The sequence below is a fragment of the Daldinia loculata genome (genome assembly GCF_022478755.1).
Source record: "Daldinia loculata strain CBS 113971 unplaced genomic scaffold F4817scaffold_50, whole genome shotgun sequence".
NCBI classification, from domain to species: Eukaryota; Fungi; Ascomycota; class Sordariomycetes; order Xylariales; family Hypoxylaceae; genus Daldinia; species Daldinia loculata.
This window is the reverse complement of record NW_026054904.1, coordinates 70,659-90,126: the sequence shown is the minus strand read 5'-3', so window position 1 is coordinate 90,126 and position 19,468 is coordinate 70,659. Positions and strand designations below refer to the sequence as shown.

Genomic DNA, 19,468 nt, shown 5'->3' with positions numbered 1-19,468 from the left:
AATCATATACTAGAGTATTTCGAAATATTACTGATTTAAGGGATACCTCGGCCAATATAGCACGCTCTGCGGTGCCCTTCGACGCATATTCTGGCTGTAATACGACGAAGGATTAGCGTCGCCCATGAAAGATTCGGAGAAGATTTTGGCAACCGCACCAAGAACCGCACTAGCAATCGCGGACGCAGGTCCTCCGGTAGGTCCCAGCAGAGGCGACATGAGAGGCAATGCGGCCTTCCCCATACCAGTAACTACTCTTCTGATAGCCTTTAGATTATCCAAGAACCCCCCAGCCTCCGCGCCGCCGTTGACCAATTTAAGGTAGAGATCTTCATTGGGAGGGAAGCCAGTCTGGGAGTATTACAAGGCAAGGTAGTCGATCTAATGGGTCGGATAATAGTCAATGCTGGCTGGAGAATAGACAACTCGCTCGCAGCGGAAACGCCGGCTACTCCGGGTAGCGGGTTCACGAGTTTGATGCCCTCGTACTCCTCAGCAGCCGGGTACTTCTGAGCGAAGGCGCTGAGAAGGGCATTGTAGTCGTTCCTGAGCTTTCCAATTATACCGGGCTGGTTCTTTACCGCCGCCACCGTAAACGTATGTGATAATGGCGACCTGTTTGGCGTTCTTGCGAATTACCGGGGCTCTAGACTAGCTTGGTAAGAATGGTTAGCCTCCTGTTTAGTAGTTGTGTCACCGGGGGGTAGTCGACAACTCCAATCATCTCGTCACCAATCTTAGGTGTAGCCTTGTAAGAGAACACGCGAAGGTTTCCCTCGAAGGGACGATTGACTCGGATGAAAGCAACGTCACGGTGACGGTTGTCATTGCCAATGGGCTACTCAGCGGTAGTCACGATGTTCTTGGCCAAGTGACACTGGACGATTGGGGACTTGAGTGAATCCTTACCGTGGTAGCCAATGTAGCACTTGATATGAACTGCTCGGCCAAGTTTGTCCTCGTTACCGGCGCCAGACCAACTATAAACATTGTGGCTAGCGGTGATAAGCATGTTAGGCCGAACCAACCAACTAGTGCCCATGACGAATTTCTTGTCATCCGGGATTCTAGATAAGACATCTAGAATAAAGAACATGTTCAGTACTTAATGTATAGGTAGGTAGCCATAGGCTCCCGTATTTAGGTTAGAGTTCCCTCGCGGAACAACGAAGTTGTTTCCTAGCTTCTTGGTCCACCTAGACTACTATACCAAGTACTGTGCAACATAAGCAACATCTTGTCGACTTTGAATAATAAGGGATACCAATCCTATGCTAAATGTGCCTATTTCATAGTGATTAAACTAGCAGAAGCGTATATCCGCCTGCCACTGCCTAATTTGGTAGTCTAGAACGCCAGCTGGTGCCGCCACAACGGATTTTACAACAATCGGTGAAGGGATATAGGTCCCAGTAACAGCCCAATACATCACGTACGACCATAGGATTTGGAAAATTCGGGATCCCGTCCGCTCTCCCCTAGACAAGCCAAATACCGCCGGATTAGTAGTTGGGTCGGTGACGACCAGCGAATCCCTGGTGTTGTACGTTTTTATTTTTGCATTTTTGCATTTTTGCATTTTGTCCCTCTATTTCCTTCCTTCTTTTTTTCATCTATTTCTCTTTCTTCAATGTAAAAAAGCAAATACTCTCATGCTGAGAAACCTATCCTATTTTAGGTCAGTACATAGGTCGCTGGTGACTACGCGACGGGTCAGGGGTAATGACCTGGGTCATTGCTGAAGTCTAGATGCATTATTTTTATTACCAGGCACCATCCTATGATCTCCCTACTAGAAAGAACTCCCTGATAGAAACATCCCCGTATTATGTACGTTAATATTTAGGAGATAGTATCGTACAAGACTAGTCTTATTCTAGTCAGGGGTAGGATACCAATTGAGGATATCATCTATCTCCCCTTAAAGTAGACAGTAGTGTTGTATGGATCCATAACAAGCGCCATGGCTTCAAAATTAACATTAAGGATAAGCAAAGGACACTTATTATCCATGGACAGACCCGTAATCTCCGCCGATAGCGTGTGTCCTTCCCGAGGTCGCCGAAGTCAACAGGGACGACAACTGTTACTCATATCCACAGCGAGGCCCCTAAGAAATGTGTAGTACATTTAGCCCCATAAAGTTTCGAGGCCGAAGTAAATAGGTCGGTATTCATGATATTCTATCGGGTAACTATAGCCGTCTTCGCATAATCAATACTACGAAGATGCGGATGTAGTTCCAGCCACCAATCCCGTGTCTCAACAAAGAAGGCCAATAGATTCATCACGACCGCGAGATTGGCTTAGTTCCTTTAGCGAAGCTATTCAGATCCCCCCCCCAACTACGAATATGAGACAATTGTTGACGAGACGTCCGACGAGTCATTAACGTGACATTCCAGGAGACGAAGCTCCGGTTCTCCGAGCAAGATATTTCACATAGCATAGGTAACAACTATATTTTACCTATAGCTTAAACCAAAGCCGAACTTTGAGGAGAAGCCAGCTATATAATTGATCGATTGTATAGGCTTACGACCATATTATTGGTGCGCCGCGGCTGAGGGCTAATGCAGACTCGCCATGCGCAATACCTCGATAACGAGGAGGCCTCGTAAACTCAGGATAATCAGCCCATCGCTCTTAAAATAATTTAAACCTAGTTCTTAGAATTCTGGCCCGAACGGTCCATCAGCCTCGTGGCCCTTGAGGATGCCAAAGTTTTACCCCTTTTCAGCAAGATGTATGCTACTTTCGACCGTGCGTTGTGAGATGGGTAGAATAACGACCGGGAATGGAAGCTACGCCATGGCTGAAAAGGTTACGTTTTACGTACCTTGGATGTAAAATTATTTGAAAGGGTAATTGGCACCATTGAATCGCATACGTATTCACCCGGTGCTTAGGGCCTAGTTCGTTGAGAACCCTATTTCGGCCTATGCTAGGTAGTAGAGCCTTGGGAATAATTGTATCTCTCACAAAGTTTAAACGAATAGTCATTTCCTTAAAACCGACTCGTATAAAGAGATAAGGTTAACTATAATTATATGAACTATAGATGGAGCCTTCGAGGCTATGGAGGGGGCGGCCTTTTCGTCGAGCTAGATAGGTAGAGAACAAGGTAATACGAAAGGAAAACAGATTAACACTTCGTATAGACGAATACATCATAATATCGGTATAGTCGTAAATCTCTAACGTGCCATGTAAATTCGTACTAATCTAGAAGTGGTCAACAAAATCTTAGAGACACTGGGCTATATGAAAGGACGTTGCATAGACCGAGACAAAATTTGGAACTCGAGATATAACACAAATTCCAATATTAATTCAGCCTGTATTAAATCACTCTTACGAGCTGTTGGGTGATCAATGGATCATGTTGTAAAATCTAAAACCTGGTTCAACGGGGAAAAAAGAGAAAAAGAAGAAAAAGGAAAAGCCCATTAAACGGTGTAAGATGCGCCATGCGAGGGGTTTCTGGTAGTAAACGGTAGGTTTAGAAGTTTCTAAACATTTACTACTGCCACCGCTCGACCATCTTCCTGTAATGAGTACGAATTTGCATGTTACGATGGAATATGAGTTTTACTCCTGAGGTGTAAGTGTAAGTCCTGCCGGCCCGTTTAGGTACCTAGCAACTGGCTGACAGACCCACTAAATACTGCTTTTATATGTAGTGGTCAATGCGTTAATTTGTAGCTTGACCCTTTTTCTCATTTTGAAAAATTCTCTTCAATATTTCTTACACTCACCATTCCAACTCTACCATCTGCATTTTGAGATGCTATCAACGACACCACTCATTAATAGTAGAAATACATACGTAAGAAAGCAAGATGTGTTATAACTAGGTTTGTATCTTCTCATTTTATTTTGAATTCTATAACGCAGCAGACCTTACTCCAGCCACTCGAACCATCCTACGAGTCTTTCACCCGAATGATCTTTCTTCCGTGATGCGTCTTGCGTCGTGGTCCTGAGAGGGTTTGGAGATATAGGGCGGACGGTGCTTGCATCGTCCGTATAACTGATTCGCTGCAAGAATAAAATCAATTCCTATGGACCATCATAGTCCACGCTCATCTTGTGCTTTACGTTACAGTCTTCCACATGAGCGAGGCTCCAAGCGTTCCGACATATCGGCTTTTGTGTTACATCTGTCTACCGTGCCCAGCCTAGTTCCAACTAGGTTCGGCCCATCGGTGATCCCCGCCCTCCGAACGGATTTCATTTGTCACCCGTTCGTCGGGATGTTGGACGACGTCACTACACAGCAGTTCGCTCCTATTATTGCACCTAGATTCTGCACATGTACATTTTGCATGTGCGAATGAGCGCTTTATATCCCAATCTTGAATGTATATACAGGTTTTCTCGTTTCTCAAACTTGTTTTTATCCGTGGTGTAACAAATGTCATGGCGTCTGGCCTTTTATTACTCTTATTTTACCGTGAGCGACTTCTTGTTCTAATAAAATATTGATGTATTTTACCCGTCCATTCTTACGATCGTTGAGACATCAATACCTTAAACACGTAGCGTTTTCTACCACGTCTAAGATGCCGGCCAGTACCAAATCCAAGTTCTCGCACCTCCCGCTGAGCACGAGCGGTCCGATAGAATGCGCTGTATCTGGAACAGTCTTATTGAATACACCATATTTCAACCGTGGCTCAGCACACTCGGCTGAAGAGAGGCGCGAGTTCAATCTCACTGGCTTATTGCCTACCAGCGTTCAAACCCTCGAACAGCAAGTAGAGCGCGCATACCAGCAGTACATCTCCAGACAAGATGACCTGGCCAAGAACACGTTCCTGACATCATTAAAGGAGCAGAACCTAGTCTTGTATTTCAAGGTAAATTTATCTTGCGGCTCATCCCGGTCTTAGTACTTCGTTACTTCTATAATCCCTCATAAATCAAACTCAATCTCGGCTCGCCTAACTATAAAAATCATAATGCTGATGACTTATAGCTTATACAAGACCACTTGAAGGAGATGTTCAGTGTTATATACACACCAACAGAAGGTGATGCAATTCAGAACTTCTCCCGCCTATTCCGACGACCCGAGGGTTGTTTTCTGAACATCAACGATATTGACAGGGTTTCACATGACTTGGCTCAATGGGGAAACCCCGAAGATATCGATTACATTGTCGTCACAGGTATGTGCCCAGAATTAGCGATTGCTATATAGGTGTGATATTGATACGTATTAAACTAGATGGCGAGGAGATCCTTGGCATAGGAGACCAAGGCGTAGGCGGGATTCTTATCTCGGTTGCGAAGCTCGTACTCACTACTCTCTGCGCTGGTATTCATCCCAACCGGACCTTGCCCGTCGTGTTAGATTGCGGGACAGACAATGAGAGTCTTCTTAATGATGATTTATACCTCGGTCTCCGCCAGAAGCGGGAACGAGGGGAGAAGTACGATAAGCTCGTTGATGAATTTGTTCAATCCGCTCGCGAACTGTTTCCTCGTGCTTATATCCACTTTGAAGACTTTGGCTTGGCGAATGGTAAGTCATCCTATATAGGAGGAATGGGCGTCAGGCTAACGCGTAGATCCAGCTCGTCGTATTTTGGACCATTATAGGCCGGAAATTCCTTGCTTCAACGACGATGTCCAAGGCACCGGGTGTGTGACCCTGGCTGCCATCATGGCCGGACTGCATGTCAGCAAGCAAAAACTTCGGGATACCAAGATGGTCATCTTTGGCGCAGGAACTGCTGGCGTGGGTATTGCTGATCAAGTCCGAGATGCCATTGCTGCCGAGAAGGGGATTAGCAAGGAGGAGGCTGCAAAACAAATCTGGTAAGTATGAAACTTATGAGAGATTGGCACCCGCCTTGTTTGCGTAGTATAATACTTATCCTCATTACAGGCTAATTGACAAGCCCGGCCTCCTCACGACTAAAACCGAGGTCGACCACGGTCAACGGGCCTACACCAAAGATGCATCCGAATGGGATGGCAAGGAGACGTCTCTAGTATCCGTCATCAAAGAAATCCATCCCAACGTCCTCGTCGGGACATCCACCGTCCCCAAGTCCTTCACCGAAGAAGTCATCAAAGAAATGGCCAAAGGAGCCGACCGCCCCGTCATCCTCCCCCTATCCAACCCCACTAGACTCCACGAAGCCGTCCCCGAGGATATCCTCAAATGGACCGACGGCAAGGCCCTAGTAGCCACCGGCTCGCCTTTCGAACCCGTGAAAGGCCCCTGGGGCAAAGACGGCGCGCAAGTCGAAATCGAAGTGGCAGAGTGCAACAACTCGGTCGTATTCCCCGGCATCGGCCTCGGCGCCGTGCTCTCCCGCGCGTCCAAAGTCACGGATAAAATGCTCGTCGCGGCCGTCCACGGCGTCGCGGATCTAAGTCCCGCGCTGAAAGACGACACTGCGCCCTTGTTGCCGGGGGTCGAGGACGTGCGGGCCGTGAGCGTGCGCGTTGCGAGGGAGGTTATTCTTGCGGCGGTGGAGGATGGCGTTGCGGGGGAGAAGGGGATACCGACGGAGAAAGGGGAACTGGATGAGTGGATTGGGGAGCAGATGTGGGATCCGGTGTATCGCCCACTAAAGCGCGTTGAGCCGGAAGGCGCTAGTAGGGCGGCGAAGGCGGAGTTGAAGGTTGTAGGGAGTTTGGAGAAGGTTGAGGATAGGGTTGCTAGGGAGTGAGCTATATAGGTAGTATTCTTGCTCGTGGGTTTGGAGGGGTTAGGATGACGATGAAGCGGATATGGGGTTGTTGCAAAGATATTATATAAGGATTGTGAGGTAGATCAACTGGTGCAGTTATATATACCTTGAGGCCTATGAATAGATGCTACTGCTAGCATATCAGAATAAGTTTGACTCAACTGACCGGGCGTTTTTATTGTGGCTCGTAGGACCCGAATGGGTACATATTTTGTCTTGCCGTAATTGACGAGATATAGGGGTATAGGGGTCCTCCTGAAATATATTAACTTTGAAGATAAACTTTAAATACCCAATTGTATAGAAAGAAGACTAGTTATACTAACCACAGGTTATACACTTTTCATTAGGAAGTCCATGAGATTTTACTGTGTAATACCTAAGTAAATACTAGGTTAACCCACCCATTAAATTCGCATGGCTATATGGATACAGCAATCTATAAGTATACAAGACACCTGAGACAACCCTTGAAATTAATATCATAACATATTACCACATCTCTTCATATATAGTCAACAAGTAGATAGCTAGCATAATTCCAAATTCGACCAGAAATCAAGTACTAGATTCAACCCGGCTAACTCCATAGAAAGCAGCACTAGACAATAGACCGCAAAGTAAGCAGCTGATTACCTACTTACATACCTCTCTCTTGCCGCCCGGTCCCATTCCCTTCCCGCAAGCAAAGACTCGTTTCATCCCATCCCATCATCAAATAAGCCCGGCCCTAGCCGCCTCACCTCCACCCTCCCGAAGCAACTCCTCAACCTTCTGCTTCCCCTTTCCAAGCCCCCCCTCACCAACACCCATCCGACGAGCCACATACCGCTGGGCCACAACTCCGATACTCAAGCTCAGCGTCTCCTCGACCCATTCGGCAACCCATTCGCGCGGGTCCACGCCACCGCTCTCCACGATCTCCCGGATCTCGTCTGGCACGTTTATGCCTTCTAGACCCAGCTGCTGCTCGCTCTCGCCGCTGGCAGGCGTCAAGGGTGCCGGCGCATCCAACCAGCGGATCCATTTAGCTGGGATGTACTGGCTCACGGTGCTATACACGATGTCGTGGATCGGGTCGAGGACGTAGACGGCGAAGCAGATGTGAGGGTCTGCACTGCTGTCGTCGGCTACGGCGCTGGGTTCCTTCTCTGCTTCACCAGCTGTGCTACCAGCGAAAAGAGCGGTGTCTGCGTCTACGACGATAGGTTGGACAGCGAGGAAGATGTCACTGGTTCGCACGGGATTTTCCTCGCTCACGGGCTCCAGGGCACGTTTTTGCGCCTCGGAAACGCCACCACTAGCCGCGAAGTAGTCGTGGGAATAGCTCTCAGCACTAACGCGGCAGAGCTTGGTCCCTTCGATTATACCTTTCACAGCACCTAGGTCGCGAGGTGAATCGACTTGCCTCCACCAGGGACCGTCACGCCAGCCGGCGGAGTTGGAAGAACTCTTGTAGAAGGCGTCTGAGGATCGTCGAGCGGTATTCTCATGGCCGCGTTGGATGACGAGGAGGTCGCCGCCCTCAACTTGCGACATGACCCGGCTGAAGACCTCGTGGATAAGAGGGTCAAGCGATGGGTATCCAACGATATCGTGGGTGATGTGGATAAGTAGACGCTCGTGAGAGGAGATAGGCGGGGCAAGAGTGTGTAAAATGTTGGCGAAGGTAGGCAAAGCGTGCTGGCGGATACCGTCGCCTATAAGCAAGATTGTCAGTTCAATATATTCTTAGCCAAACCTCTTTCAATAGGTAGGCGCCGTATTCAAATACATACCTAGACCTCTCAGAGCTCCAACGTTTCCTTTAACCTGATCAGCCCATTTCTTGGCTTCCTCATTCTGCTGGATCTCCTTGTATGCAGCCTCGGCTTGCTTCATGGCTGCATTTGCTGTAGCACTGGCCGTAGCAAACAATCCACCCCACCAACCACCGTCAGCAGCTGGTGCTGTCTCTTCGGCTGACCCCTTCTTCTCGGCATCCTGGAGATCAGAGCTGGTGGCACTGGGGGTGAAGCTTGCGTGAAGGGAGCGAGTGCTATCGACGGACTTGCGCGCGACGTTGGCTGGCTTGTCTTCGGATTGTCGAGGGGCACCGGGCGGAGGTGTTGCTGTGCTAGTTCGTTTAACAGGTGCCTTGGTAGACGTCTCTTTGACGCGAGGAGTATGGGGTCGGGCGGGTTCTTCGCCAAGCTCGTCCTCCAGCTCGGCAAGTCCAGGTATGTCTTTCTTGAGCTTCTCGCCTCGAGTCTTAGAGGGAGCCGGTTTAGATTTACTAGCAGGCTTCTTAACTACGCTCTCGTCGATTCCTTCGAAGAGCTCATTCAATCCATCATCGGCAGACGCCTTTGACCGCCTCGCTGCCATGCTGGGTAGTAATTGTAGTGGGGGGAGGGTATCTTTATTAGAGAGGGATCGCTAGCAATTGCGATCGAGAGAAAACAAATAGAGGATACCTGAGGGTTTCTGCGCTAAGAAATAGGCTACGAGGAGCTATTGCGATCCTAACTAGATGTACACAGGAATTGACTATGATTCGCTGTGGCCTTGTACATATGTGAGGTATGTATGCAGGGCCGCGGGGAACCAATAGTTTGAGCGGATTCGACTGCAACTGTTTATGGGATACTCGTCGGCAGATGCAACAAACACTATTTCAACAACTGAGAAGAGATGCTATGTCAACTATTTTTGTAGAGGCTGAATGGGACAATAATTTTAATAGAGGATGGGGGGAAATGGACAGTTCAATATGGCATGTGATATATGTTATGTGATATGTAAGGTAGTATAGTATCAGTATCACCAGTTGATGGAAGGGTTTCGGTTTCGGGAAAGAAGACGGGACATGGAAAGCTTTGACCAAGTTCCATCAGGAACTGTCGTCACTAAACGGGGTAGGCGGACCAGTGGCAGCAACACACGAACCATTATTGGATGTACATAGGTACATATGTATATGTATCTATCTGGGTATCTGGGTACCTGGGTGCTTAATTGATGTAGGTATATTACGTGATCTCCCGCAGCTTTGACAGGGAAGTTACAAGGGCGTCTGATCCAAAAGTAGCCAAGAAAGGAACTTTGGCATATTCGTGTTATCCCATTGGCCAAAAATGGGAATGATACCTATGTACTTTAGTAAAATCCAGCAAGTGGGATAAGTATTGTGGCTAGTACATTCAAATCGGGATCTCATCTGTGGCTTTGAACAGCCGAACCTCGAGAAATTAGCAGTGCACCTAATAATAAGGTTGGCGGCAGTCATAGCAGCAGAGAGCAGCGAGACGGAGCACTCGATAGAAATATCGAATCAAGTCCCCTTCGATATTATTTACTTCTTGATCTTTAAAGTTGGCCGTTCTGATTCTTATTGGCAATAACTTCGTATTTTTTTCAGGTACGTATTGACCGCCTAAGGTTTACTGATTTCCAACCTAACCGTCACCATCAAATTCGATCGTTCTTTCGATCGTTCTTTCCTACCAAGTCAGCTCCTTTCATCAACCTTTTTTCTCACCACGTCTCTCTTACACAACACATAACACATAACACACAACACACTCACTGCACACCTGCACACCTGCAATCGTACCAACTATATTTACTGACAACCATTTCAGCATACGATCGAGTGACTCTTTCAAAAGCCTTTATCCAACTTCTTTTTTATCAAATCCATTCAATCTTGACTATTGTATATTTCAAGTTTTATCGGCGGCGGGCTGCTGTCCTTGCATCTTTCCCTCGGCAGCTAGCAATTCAGTCCACCCCGGCCTTGTACAATTTTCAAGCATTGCCTCCTTACTACTACACTACATACAACCACTTAATTTTCCCTTGGCTGGCCATAGCCTGTGCCCAACAACGAACAACGAACAACGAGCAACGAGCAATTGTCAACAACGCGTTGAGAAGAAATATAATTTGCACTAATTGGAAACTACCTAATATTTCCAGCTGGCGGCCATTTTTATATCGTACCTTCTTCTTCTTCTCTTTTTGTTGGTTTGGGAAGGCGCGCTTTAGCCATCAACATCCTGAGCCTTTCCCCACTTACATAATCTCCGACCCAAAACTTCTTTCACCTTTAATTCATACACGTACTTTAGGTACTTCACTTACACATACAACGCATACATTAGTATTTGCAAACCTGCGACAAATCTCGACTATAGAGATTTTACAATGGACCCCTCTAGCGGTCCTCGCGGAAGAGGCCGGAAGAGTTCTACTTTTCCAAGTACCTTTCCCGTTACTTCATCACCTCATAACTCATCCGAGCAGCCTATGCAACAACCTTCATCCGCAGCATCTTCTTTTTCTTTCACTGCAGAGACCCCGAGCCCTTCCGCTTCTAGAGAAAAGCGAATTCGCGCTCGCAACATCGACAGTGCCGGCACTATGCCAGAAGATTCCGCCAGCAAAGGAGGACGCTCCTTGAGAAAACGTCCTCGTGTAGACTATACATTTGACCAGCTTGATGACATTGAGAGCTACGGTGCAAAATCTACGCCCAGCGCCACCCGCACGTTGAAGAGACGGAAAACTGACTTCGTTCCCAATGAAAATGAGACGAACGAAGATTCTGAAGCTCGCACTAGCAGACGAGCTTCTGAGCAACCTCAGCCGTCATCATCTCGCAAACGTAACACTAGAAAGTCTACAGCAGAGCCTCAGACTTATGTGCCAGAACAGCAGATGGATGATGTCGAAGTACGAGACACCATTGAAGTTGGTGGGCACCATAGCGGAGAGTCGGATGAGTCGATGCTTAGACGCACTAGCTCTGGCTCTGGCTCCTCAAATAATGAGACCAAGGCTCCCATTCCTAACATTTCCGTCGACATGTCTATTTCTTCGGAATCCTCACAATCATCAAAGCCGTCGGAGACCTCGGAGCCTTCAGTACCTTCAGAACCCTCACAGCCTTCACAACTTTCACTATATACCGCCTCGGGTGAGAGCCACCCTAATCTACAGAAAGCTCAACCCGAAACTATGGCTAGAAATGAAGATGAACTCCGAGAGCAAGAAGATGAAGCAGATGATGATGATATCCTTGACACGGATGACGATCACGCCGAACCAGACTTACTGGACCATCTCACTCCATATATCAATGGCTCTTTCGTTTACTACCCGGACTACCAGGATGATGAGCTCGAGCTGCCGGAAGCCGAGGCAGAGCCCGAGGTTGATGCCGAAGCTGATCCGAACGCGGACGCTGAAGCGAACCCTGGTACTGCAGTCAATGCCGAGGCGGATCCTGAAGCCGGTCTAGAGCTAGAACCCGACGCAGCTAACGAAGACGGCCCAGAAGTCGTCGCTGTTGAAGAGGATGCGGCTGTTGGGGACACGCCGGCCGACACCGCCGCAAATTCGCCCGCTACAGAATTAGAGCCATCCGGTACACAGCCAGCAGATATGAAACAATTCCGGTTCAAGCAGGCTAGAAGGGCATCTGAATTCACCGACCTATTCAAAGACATCAAGTCTTTGTCTCCCAAAGAGCTCTACCAAAGAGTCGAAGTTGCGAACAAGGCTCTCGCGGCATGGCAAGATGAGTTCAAGGAGCTGCGAAAGTGGACGGATGATTACGATAATTCAATTCGCGCCCACAAAGAGGATGAAGCCTTCAACCGTCGCTTCAAGGCCACTGTTGCTAGAGACCCTAACGCAAACCCCATTCAAAAAGACTTTATCGTCAAGGGCGTTAGAGCCAAGGACACGACAGAACCAGAAGTCGCCTATGCCCGACAGCAAGACAGAATTATGGCTAACGTCTACGGATTCGAATATGATCCAAGAGCAGATAAAGTGGGTAAACAGGACCCCATTGCGCAACGAACTGGCTTGGGTCGCCACGGGCGTCTTCGCGAGAGACCCAAACAGACTGCCAAGGCAGCCGAGGCTGAAGATCCCAATATCATGCAAGGAAAACGAACGAGAAAGCCACCGGAGAGGTTCAACGAAGGTGAAGCCGCTAGCAGAGGCTCTACCCCAGCTCCAGCCCAACGCCGAGGACGTCGTGGCGCACAGGCACAAGAGAATGGCGACCAGCAACAAAATCAAAACCAGCCTCAAGCTCAGGTTCAGAATACTAGCGCATTAAATGTAGCATCCGAGCCGGTTGAGAAAGAACCGCCCAAGAAGAAAGGAAAAGGCGGCAGACCTCGCAAAAACCCACTCCCGGTACCAGAAGCTCAGCCTACTCCAGACCCAGAACCAGAGCATGAAGAGCCCAATCCCGAACCCCAGCTAGTTAGCAACTCGCACCCTAAAGCGCAACTAAGGACGCCGTCTAAGTCGCAAGCCAAACCCGGGCCTAAGGCCAAGCCTATTGCAGAGCTCACGCCACAGCTCAATATGGAATCCAAACCCGATTCAGCGCCTTCACTTAAGAGAGGAGTTGAGGAGGCGGCTGTAGAGGAAGAACAACCTCGCAAGCGTAAACGCAAGGCCCCTGCAAATGCTACGGCGGTTATAGAACAGGAGGAAGAAGACAATGTGCCTAATGGTGCAGAGCCTCTAACACCCTCGAAACCGGCTCGTCGGACAAACTCCCGAAAATCCGATATTCCATCCGGATCCTTCAAGACTGCAACTCCTAAGACAGTTACCTCTACGAGTCATCAACCCGAAGAGCCTCGTCCCCCCACCGCATCATCTACCGCAACAGCTGAGACAGTGGCGTCTACAAGTAACTACCAGCTCCGCGAGAAACGTCAAAGAAAGTTCACTAATGATATCAACGATGATGACTTCATTGAAGAACCCAAACCCAAGCGTGCTAAACGCGCCCCGAAGAAAACACAGACCAAGGTCGAGGACCTCACACCTGCTCCAGAACCAGCTCCAGTGCAGCAATTAGAACAGAAGGCTCCTCCTGCACCAAAACCGCCCACCAAGATCAAGTTCAAGGTGAAGAACCAGCATCCTGCCTCTGTGCCCGCTCTTAGCACACCGCCGCTAGTCCCTTCAAACTTAGCACCAATTCACACCAACAATACTATCAACGGGAATTCCAATGGCGATAACGGTAGCAATGGATTTGCTGAGCCCAACACCCCCGACGGAGAGATTGGTGCAGACCCCAACAAGGACTACAATTCTATGACTAAGTCTGAAAAGATGTCCTATTCTATGAAAGGTATGTTTGAGTTCCTCATACACTATCCCATATATAGTTCAAGCACGCGAGATACTAACATTTAATAGCTCGATGGGCATCTGGCTCTATGAATACGGCGGTAGCCAAGCGCCGTGCAACGCTTGCTGCTAAGAAGCAGAGCGCGAAACCACCTGCGGGAGCTAATTCTACGGCTCTCAACCAAGCAGGAACGCCCACCTCTAGATCTACACCAGGTGGCGACGAAGACGATGATGCCACCGCCCCAAGGCAGTAATTATCATCATCTCCTTTATTACGACGTCCGGGCAATGTTAAGCAACGTATGCGGTATTGCCACATAGAGGACTATTTTAGCCATTGTCTCTAATTGCAGCCTACTTCTACAGCTAGCACGATCCATCCATTACAGCTGATACGCTATCACAACAATCAAGTCTCGTCCCGACTCAATGGCATGAGCATGCCTAGGACATTAATTGTATTGCTTTTGCTCTTGCTTGTCACCATTTCCAATCAATATGAAGTACTCATAAAAAACAGAACTATCAGATAGACATTCATCGAGTCTTGACGTATCAACATTGAGCGAGGAGTGGCGGCCACACAAACACTAGACACTCTCGTACGCCTCGTCACGAGAGAAGTATTATACGGCGACGCTGCGTCCTATTAGCAGCTTATCGCCTTACGGTGGTAATGGGAAGTTTAGATACTTGGACTAAACTCTCCCAGCCACGCAATATAGGGCGACGAGGTCAGAAAATCTCAGCTGACTCGTCCGCCCGCAGACGAAGGGCGGGGAGGGGTGTTGGATAATTAAACCACACCCATCCAGCCCTCGGACACCCCCTGGGGATGGGACGGGGGCGTACCTAGACAAGCCTCACCTAGGCCGCCTCCGTCCACATTCTAACCCCATGATGGATGGATGAACGGGATGCTGGATACTTGGACCAGCTCCCAGTTCATCTGTTCATCTATCTTCCATGGATGATGTAGAGGGAAGTTCGGATACTTGGACCGGCTCCTATTCTACTCATCCATGAAGGTGATGTGTAGATAATGAGTGGACTGGCGTTGGATAATTGGACCAATTCCACGTCCATTCATTTATCTCCTATCTGTGGGTAAATAGGCTGTCGGATACTTGAACCGACTCCTGGTTAGCCCATTGATAGGTAGAGGGATGGATAGCCTGGGCGTCAGACACTTGGCTGGTCCGAGGCCCTTCCATTTCTCTACACATCACAGCCTGGGTGGAGGGCTATTTTAGATACTTGGATCAAACTTCCCTTCGCCCGGGCTCATCCCTGGGGGGTGTTCAAAACAGGAGACGCGAGGAGGTTTATGGGATGAAAAATAGGGGAAGGACACTTTGTACATATCGGGTATATACGGCATTTGGGCCTAAGGGCGAAGCGTTGTCATTATTTTGCATAGGTGGGTCCTATCCAACCCACCCACGGAGCGAGCATCATTGTACGCATAGGAACGGATAGGATAGAAGGAGGCCTATACATAAAAAATGGAGGGGAAATGGAAGATACCATTGCCATCAATTTTGGAAGTCAGTAGCACATATATGTGATACGAATATGTTCACGTAAATGGAAGTCGTAATGCTACTATTGGTGTATGTCATGTAAAATGTGAAATCGACAGTGAACAAGTTGTCTATATTTACTCAGTTATTTAGGTACTTTGGCCATTCACTCCCCAACCAGTCTACGGCATACCCGGGACTACATAACCTAAGCAAGGAGATATAACTTAGCTCTTTCAGTCTGTACCCCCAAGTTTCCATTAAAGCCGGTAGTCTATTTCTGTGTTAGGCGAATAGATTCATTTAGTAAGTGCTGCGTTGAAAAATGCGGGTATGGCTATGTAAACCTTGTAATCTAGGAACATGGATGAGAGCTTAAGGAGCACCATTTATTACCATCATCACACACGGCATGTAGTGTCAGTTGAGATGAACCAACGACCGGCTACAATCATCAGAAACAAGTCACAAAGCAGCAATTGCACGCAAGAATGGGGAACCGAACTATCAATTGTCCAGGATGCAGTTTCTTTTGGTTTGGTATGTCTCCTTTACGCCCCGAAGCCGAAATGCAAAGTGACCAGTCCTACCACCCGACACGCGACATAGGCCTCCATCTCAAATCCTCTCACCAGCAGTCGTGAGAGCGGCCGGCCGTGTTGGTGTCTTCTTCTTCTTCTTCCAATACCAATCAATCAATCGTGATGACGTATCGTCAATAAGGTAGGTAGGTTAGGTGGTATGAATCGTCGTCCTCCTCCTCTCACCCAATGCTCCGCCCGAAACGAAACGCTCGCCTTTTTACATCACTACGCCGGAGTTGCTGGCAATACGCTAGGTAGACAGGTTAGAATTTGTGGGGTTGGGGGGTGTGTGGTAGTAAGACTTACGGGCCATAATTCGGCGGCCTCCTTTCCGACGGGGCCGGTGATGGCGGAGCCCTTCATCTCACCCTTGGGGTTGACGATCTGGGAGGTAATACGTTAGCCGTGTGCTCTGCATGACATGTGATCCAAATACGCAGTCTCCCATCTGTCTGCGCTCAACCACGTAGAATTCTAGCACAGATTTGGTTGCCGCGTATTTGGTGTATATAGAAGGTCAAACTTACGACACCAGCGTTGTCCTCGAAGTACAGGAAGACACCGTCGGTTCGCTTCCAGGGCTTGGACTGTCGGACGATGACGGCGGGGTGGACCTTCTTTCGGAGCTCGGGCTTTCCCTTCTTGACGGTGGCCATGACCATGTCGCCAACACCGCCGGCGGGCAGTCGGTTTAGGCGGGCACCGATACCCTTGACGGAGATGATGTACAGGTTTCGGGCGCCGGAGTTGTCGGCGCAGTTCATGATAGCACCGCTGTTTCGCGTGTTAGTCTCGAATTGGGTTTGCGGGAGAGGGATAGGGATAGGGTCCCTGCACTTACACAGGCAGACCGAGGGTCATCTTGAGCTTGCCACCGGGGGCACCACGCCTGTGAAGCGGAATGTTAGTATTTTTGCTTCAGAGTCTCGTTGTCGAATAAGAATTCCATCGTCGCCTCTGTAGCTTGCACTTCAAGATCTGGTTCCATTGCCGACTTATAGTCCAAATTTTCGCCAACACAAAATCTTCAATCTCCTCCTCTTTTGTGCAAATCATTCCTCCCAACCCAAATTCACCTTGCTCTTCGCATTCCCCCCCACCAAATCTTCAATCCCTCCTCCCATTTTACCCCACCAACATTTCCGCTACAGATCGAGAAATTCGAATTCGAATGAGATAGACTTACGAGATCTTGGCCATTGCGACTGATTTGTTCGGGGGTTCTTTACGGTCGGGGTGTGGTGTTGACGGTGGTCGAAGTTGGTGGTCGTTGTCACGGGAAAAAAGGTCAACAGCTCCAAATTTCTTGGGTGGTAGTTTACGTTTACTACGGCAAACCTGGAAATGTGCGGCTTGGAGGAAAAAAACCCTAGGGACCCACAAAGTTCGGGAAGCGATTTCCGTAAAAGGAAGCTGTATCACGTGATGGTTGTGGATTGTGATGAGGGATCCTTGTACTTTTAATGTGGCTCGTGCGTCTCTGCTATTTACACCGACAGACTTACAATCTGAACAATATGAGAATTGAAACTGAAAACGCGCAATCAAATTGGATATCGTCAAGTTAAACCTAACTACATGCCAGATGCCAATATACCAGATATACAATACAGCACAATGTAATTTAACGACAAGTACGATTATGGGGATGTGTAGTAGTTGCTAGTGTTGGGCTAGAATCTACACCATCCTTCTGATCTTGAAGTTTCTCCAGTCACTTTCTATCATATATATTGATAGGTCTCAGTCATATATCAAGCTTAAACTTGGCATATTGCACTATATTGATGGATCTGCTAATTGACCTAATATCTCCGTACGTGGCTCCTCGAGTAGTAGCATTCGCGCGACTAGTGGTCAGCCCTTTCGTACCAGGGCTTCACGGCCTCTAGCAGCTTCTCATGTACTGCTGCATCTCCACTATGCTTCAGTACCTCTTGATAGACATCATCGCCGATTCTTTGAGCGAAAAGGAGGAACGATGCCCACGCGAAGTCAGCGAAGCCCACATTCTTCCCCTCGAAGAAAGGGCCGTCGCTGTTCTCTTTCAGCAGGGCGGTGACCTTCTCCAGAGCAGGCTGCGCAGCTTTCCATGCTACTTCGCCGCCTTGCTTCTTAGCTACCTCCTCTATGGTCGCGCCAAACATCTCCTCGCGAGTTCGGCGGAAGTACCCCTTGCTAGCATCGTTCAATAACCCGTTAAAAACCCCCGGGACGTAGACAGCCTTAGTGGCAGTCAAGACCTGCACAAGGATTTCCTTCACTTTTGGCAGATAAGGGGAGTCCAGACGGAGGCTTGGCTCGGGATACTTCTTCTCGAGCACTTCGGCGATTGTGAAGGAGTCAGTTACCCAAGTTCCGTCGGGCAAGATGATCGTCGGGATGGTGTAGAGATCCGCCTTTGGGAGGCTACGAGGTAACTGTCAGCAAATTCAAGTTGATCTTTATGCAGATGATCTAAAGGAGACCCCGTTAAGTGACTGCCTCCCTCGCCTAATTCTAGAAATAAGGAGTAACGACAATGACTCATCGAAATTCAGACATCACTCGAATTTTGATGGGCTCATCCGCAAAAATATATGAACCATCCAGATTGAGGGCAGGAACATTATACTTCCGGTCGACTCACTGGTCTTGGAATTTTCCCTTGATATCTGGGTATTCAACCTATCAATTTGTTAACTTCACATAGTCAAGTATCTTCAAATTCTAGTAGAGCCTACCCATTCTGTCTTATAGGGGAGGTTCTTGTAGTTCAAGACGATCCGAGCTGTTTCTAGCTTTTAGAAATAATATCCCATCTCTAAGCATATCAACGACACCTACTTTTCCACGGGTTGTACGACCACGTCTTGTTTGGTGTTTTAGACGGTAAGTCAAAGAACACGATCTCCTGATTGGCCATTGCGAAGGAATCGATAATGAAGATACCTAGTCAGTAATACTAAGAGTTGCAAAGACGAATTCTCACTAGATACAATAATTGAATAGAGAAGTGGAAGTTTAGGTCGGAAGGTCCATTATCTTTATGCTCGACTATAACGAGATGACAAAACACCAAAAGTCTCCGAACTATGCATGAACTCGCCGACCAATGCATCAATAATGCATGAGCCCCGCATTTGCTACTCTTTCGCATACACATCATTGGCGTACAATCGGGTTATTTAGGTAATTACGACGAGTACTATGTGATGTTTCATCCGACTATACTAATTGAGTATTAGGGATTCCATCTTACATGCTACTTGCTCATCGGCCCCCCTTAATACCTCACCACCAACTCCCCGGAAATGCTATTTATTCAATATGCGTACCAAATCCCGCATAAGTAGTTATCTTACCATTAGCAGCACGCATCACAACCCGGATTATTGCCGTTGCTACTAGGTAACATTCTGTTGGGGATCAGGAATGACGCCTCCTATCTGATGCCTGGATTTTGGTGAATATATCGGCCGCAAGCTAGTAACGGGGCACTAGCTTACAAATGATT

At 48.1% G+C, this 19,468-nt stretch overlaps 6 protein-coding genes across 6 annotated transcripts; 2 read left to right on the top strand and 4 right to left on the bottom strand.

The window, feature by feature from the left end:
* Positions 1-27: 27 nt before the first annotated feature.
* Positions 28-1,042, bottom strand: F4817DRAFT_318764 (uncharacterized protein; the record flags this gene model as incomplete). Its single annotated transcript, XM_049300955.1, has 3 exons — positions 28-351; positions 453-615; positions 843-1,042. The coding sequence occupies 3 exons, from the start codon at positions 1,040-1,042 to the stop codon at positions 28-30; spliced, it is 687 nt and encodes a 228-aa protein (XP_049156185.1).
* A 3,128-nt stretch (positions 1,043-4,170) lies between these two features.
* On the top strand, positions 4,171-6,871 carry F4817DRAFT_218373 (uncharacterized protein). The gene is made up of 5 exons (XM_049298782.1): positions 4,171-4,862; positions 4,982-5,174; positions 5,234-5,530; positions 5,583-5,826; positions 5,897-6,871. The coding sequence occupies exons 1-5, from the start codon at positions 4,488-4,490 to the stop codon at positions 6,687-6,689; spliced, it is 1,902 nt and encodes a 633-aa protein (XP_049156184.1). The 5' UTR covers positions 4,171-4,487; the 3' UTR covers positions 6,690-6,871.
* A 202-nt stretch (positions 6,872-7,073) lies between these two features.
* On the bottom strand, positions 7,074-9,727 carry F4817DRAFT_346633 (maintenance of telomere capping protein 1). The gene is made up of 2 exons (XM_049304437.1): positions 8,489-9,727; positions 7,074-8,410 (listed from the first exon to the last, which is right to left on the bottom strand). The coding sequence occupies exons 1-2, from the start codon at positions 9,075-9,077 to the stop codon at positions 7,425-7,427; spliced, it is 1,575 nt and encodes a 524-aa protein (XP_049156183.1). The 5' UTR covers positions 9,078-9,727; the 3' UTR covers positions 7,074-7,424.
* Positions 9,728-10,898: 1,171 nt separating this feature from the next.
* Positions 10,899-14,119, top strand: F4817DRAFT_360751 (uncharacterized protein; the record flags this gene model as incomplete). Its single annotated transcript, XM_049306316.1, has 2 exons — positions 10,899-13,863; positions 13,932-14,119. 2 exons carry the CDS (start codon positions 10,899-10,901, stop codon positions 14,117-14,119), a joined length of 3,153 nt encoding a protein of 1,050 aa, XP_049156182.1.
* Positions 14,120-15,880: 1,761 nt separating this feature from the next.
* On the bottom strand, positions 15,881-17,319 carry F4817DRAFT_346631 (ribosomal protein L14 domain-containing protein). Its single transcript, XM_049304436.1, has 5 exons — positions 17,159-17,319; positions 16,814-16,861; positions 16,500-16,746; positions 16,279-16,356; positions 15,881-16,222 (listed from the first exon to the last, which is right to left on the bottom strand). The coding sequence occupies exons 1-5, from the start codon at positions 17,170-17,172 to the stop codon at positions 16,190-16,192; spliced, it is 420 nt and encodes a 139-aa protein (XP_049156181.1). The 5' UTR covers positions 17,173-17,319; the 3' UTR covers positions 15,881-16,189.
* Positions 17,320-17,637: 318 nt separating this feature from the next.
* On the bottom strand, positions 17,638-19,081 carry F4817DRAFT_346630 (putative glutathione S-transferase). Its single transcript, XM_049304435.1, has 4 exons — positions 18,799-19,081; positions 18,696-18,742; positions 18,602-18,639; positions 17,638-18,381 (listed from the first exon to the last, which is right to left on the bottom strand). Exons 1-4 carry the CDS (start codon positions 18,875-18,877, stop codon positions 17,823-17,825), a joined length of 723 nt encoding a protein of 240 aa, XP_049156180.1. The 5' UTR covers positions 18,878-19,081; the 3' UTR covers positions 17,638-17,822.
* Positions 19,082-19,468: the final 387 nt, after the last annotated feature.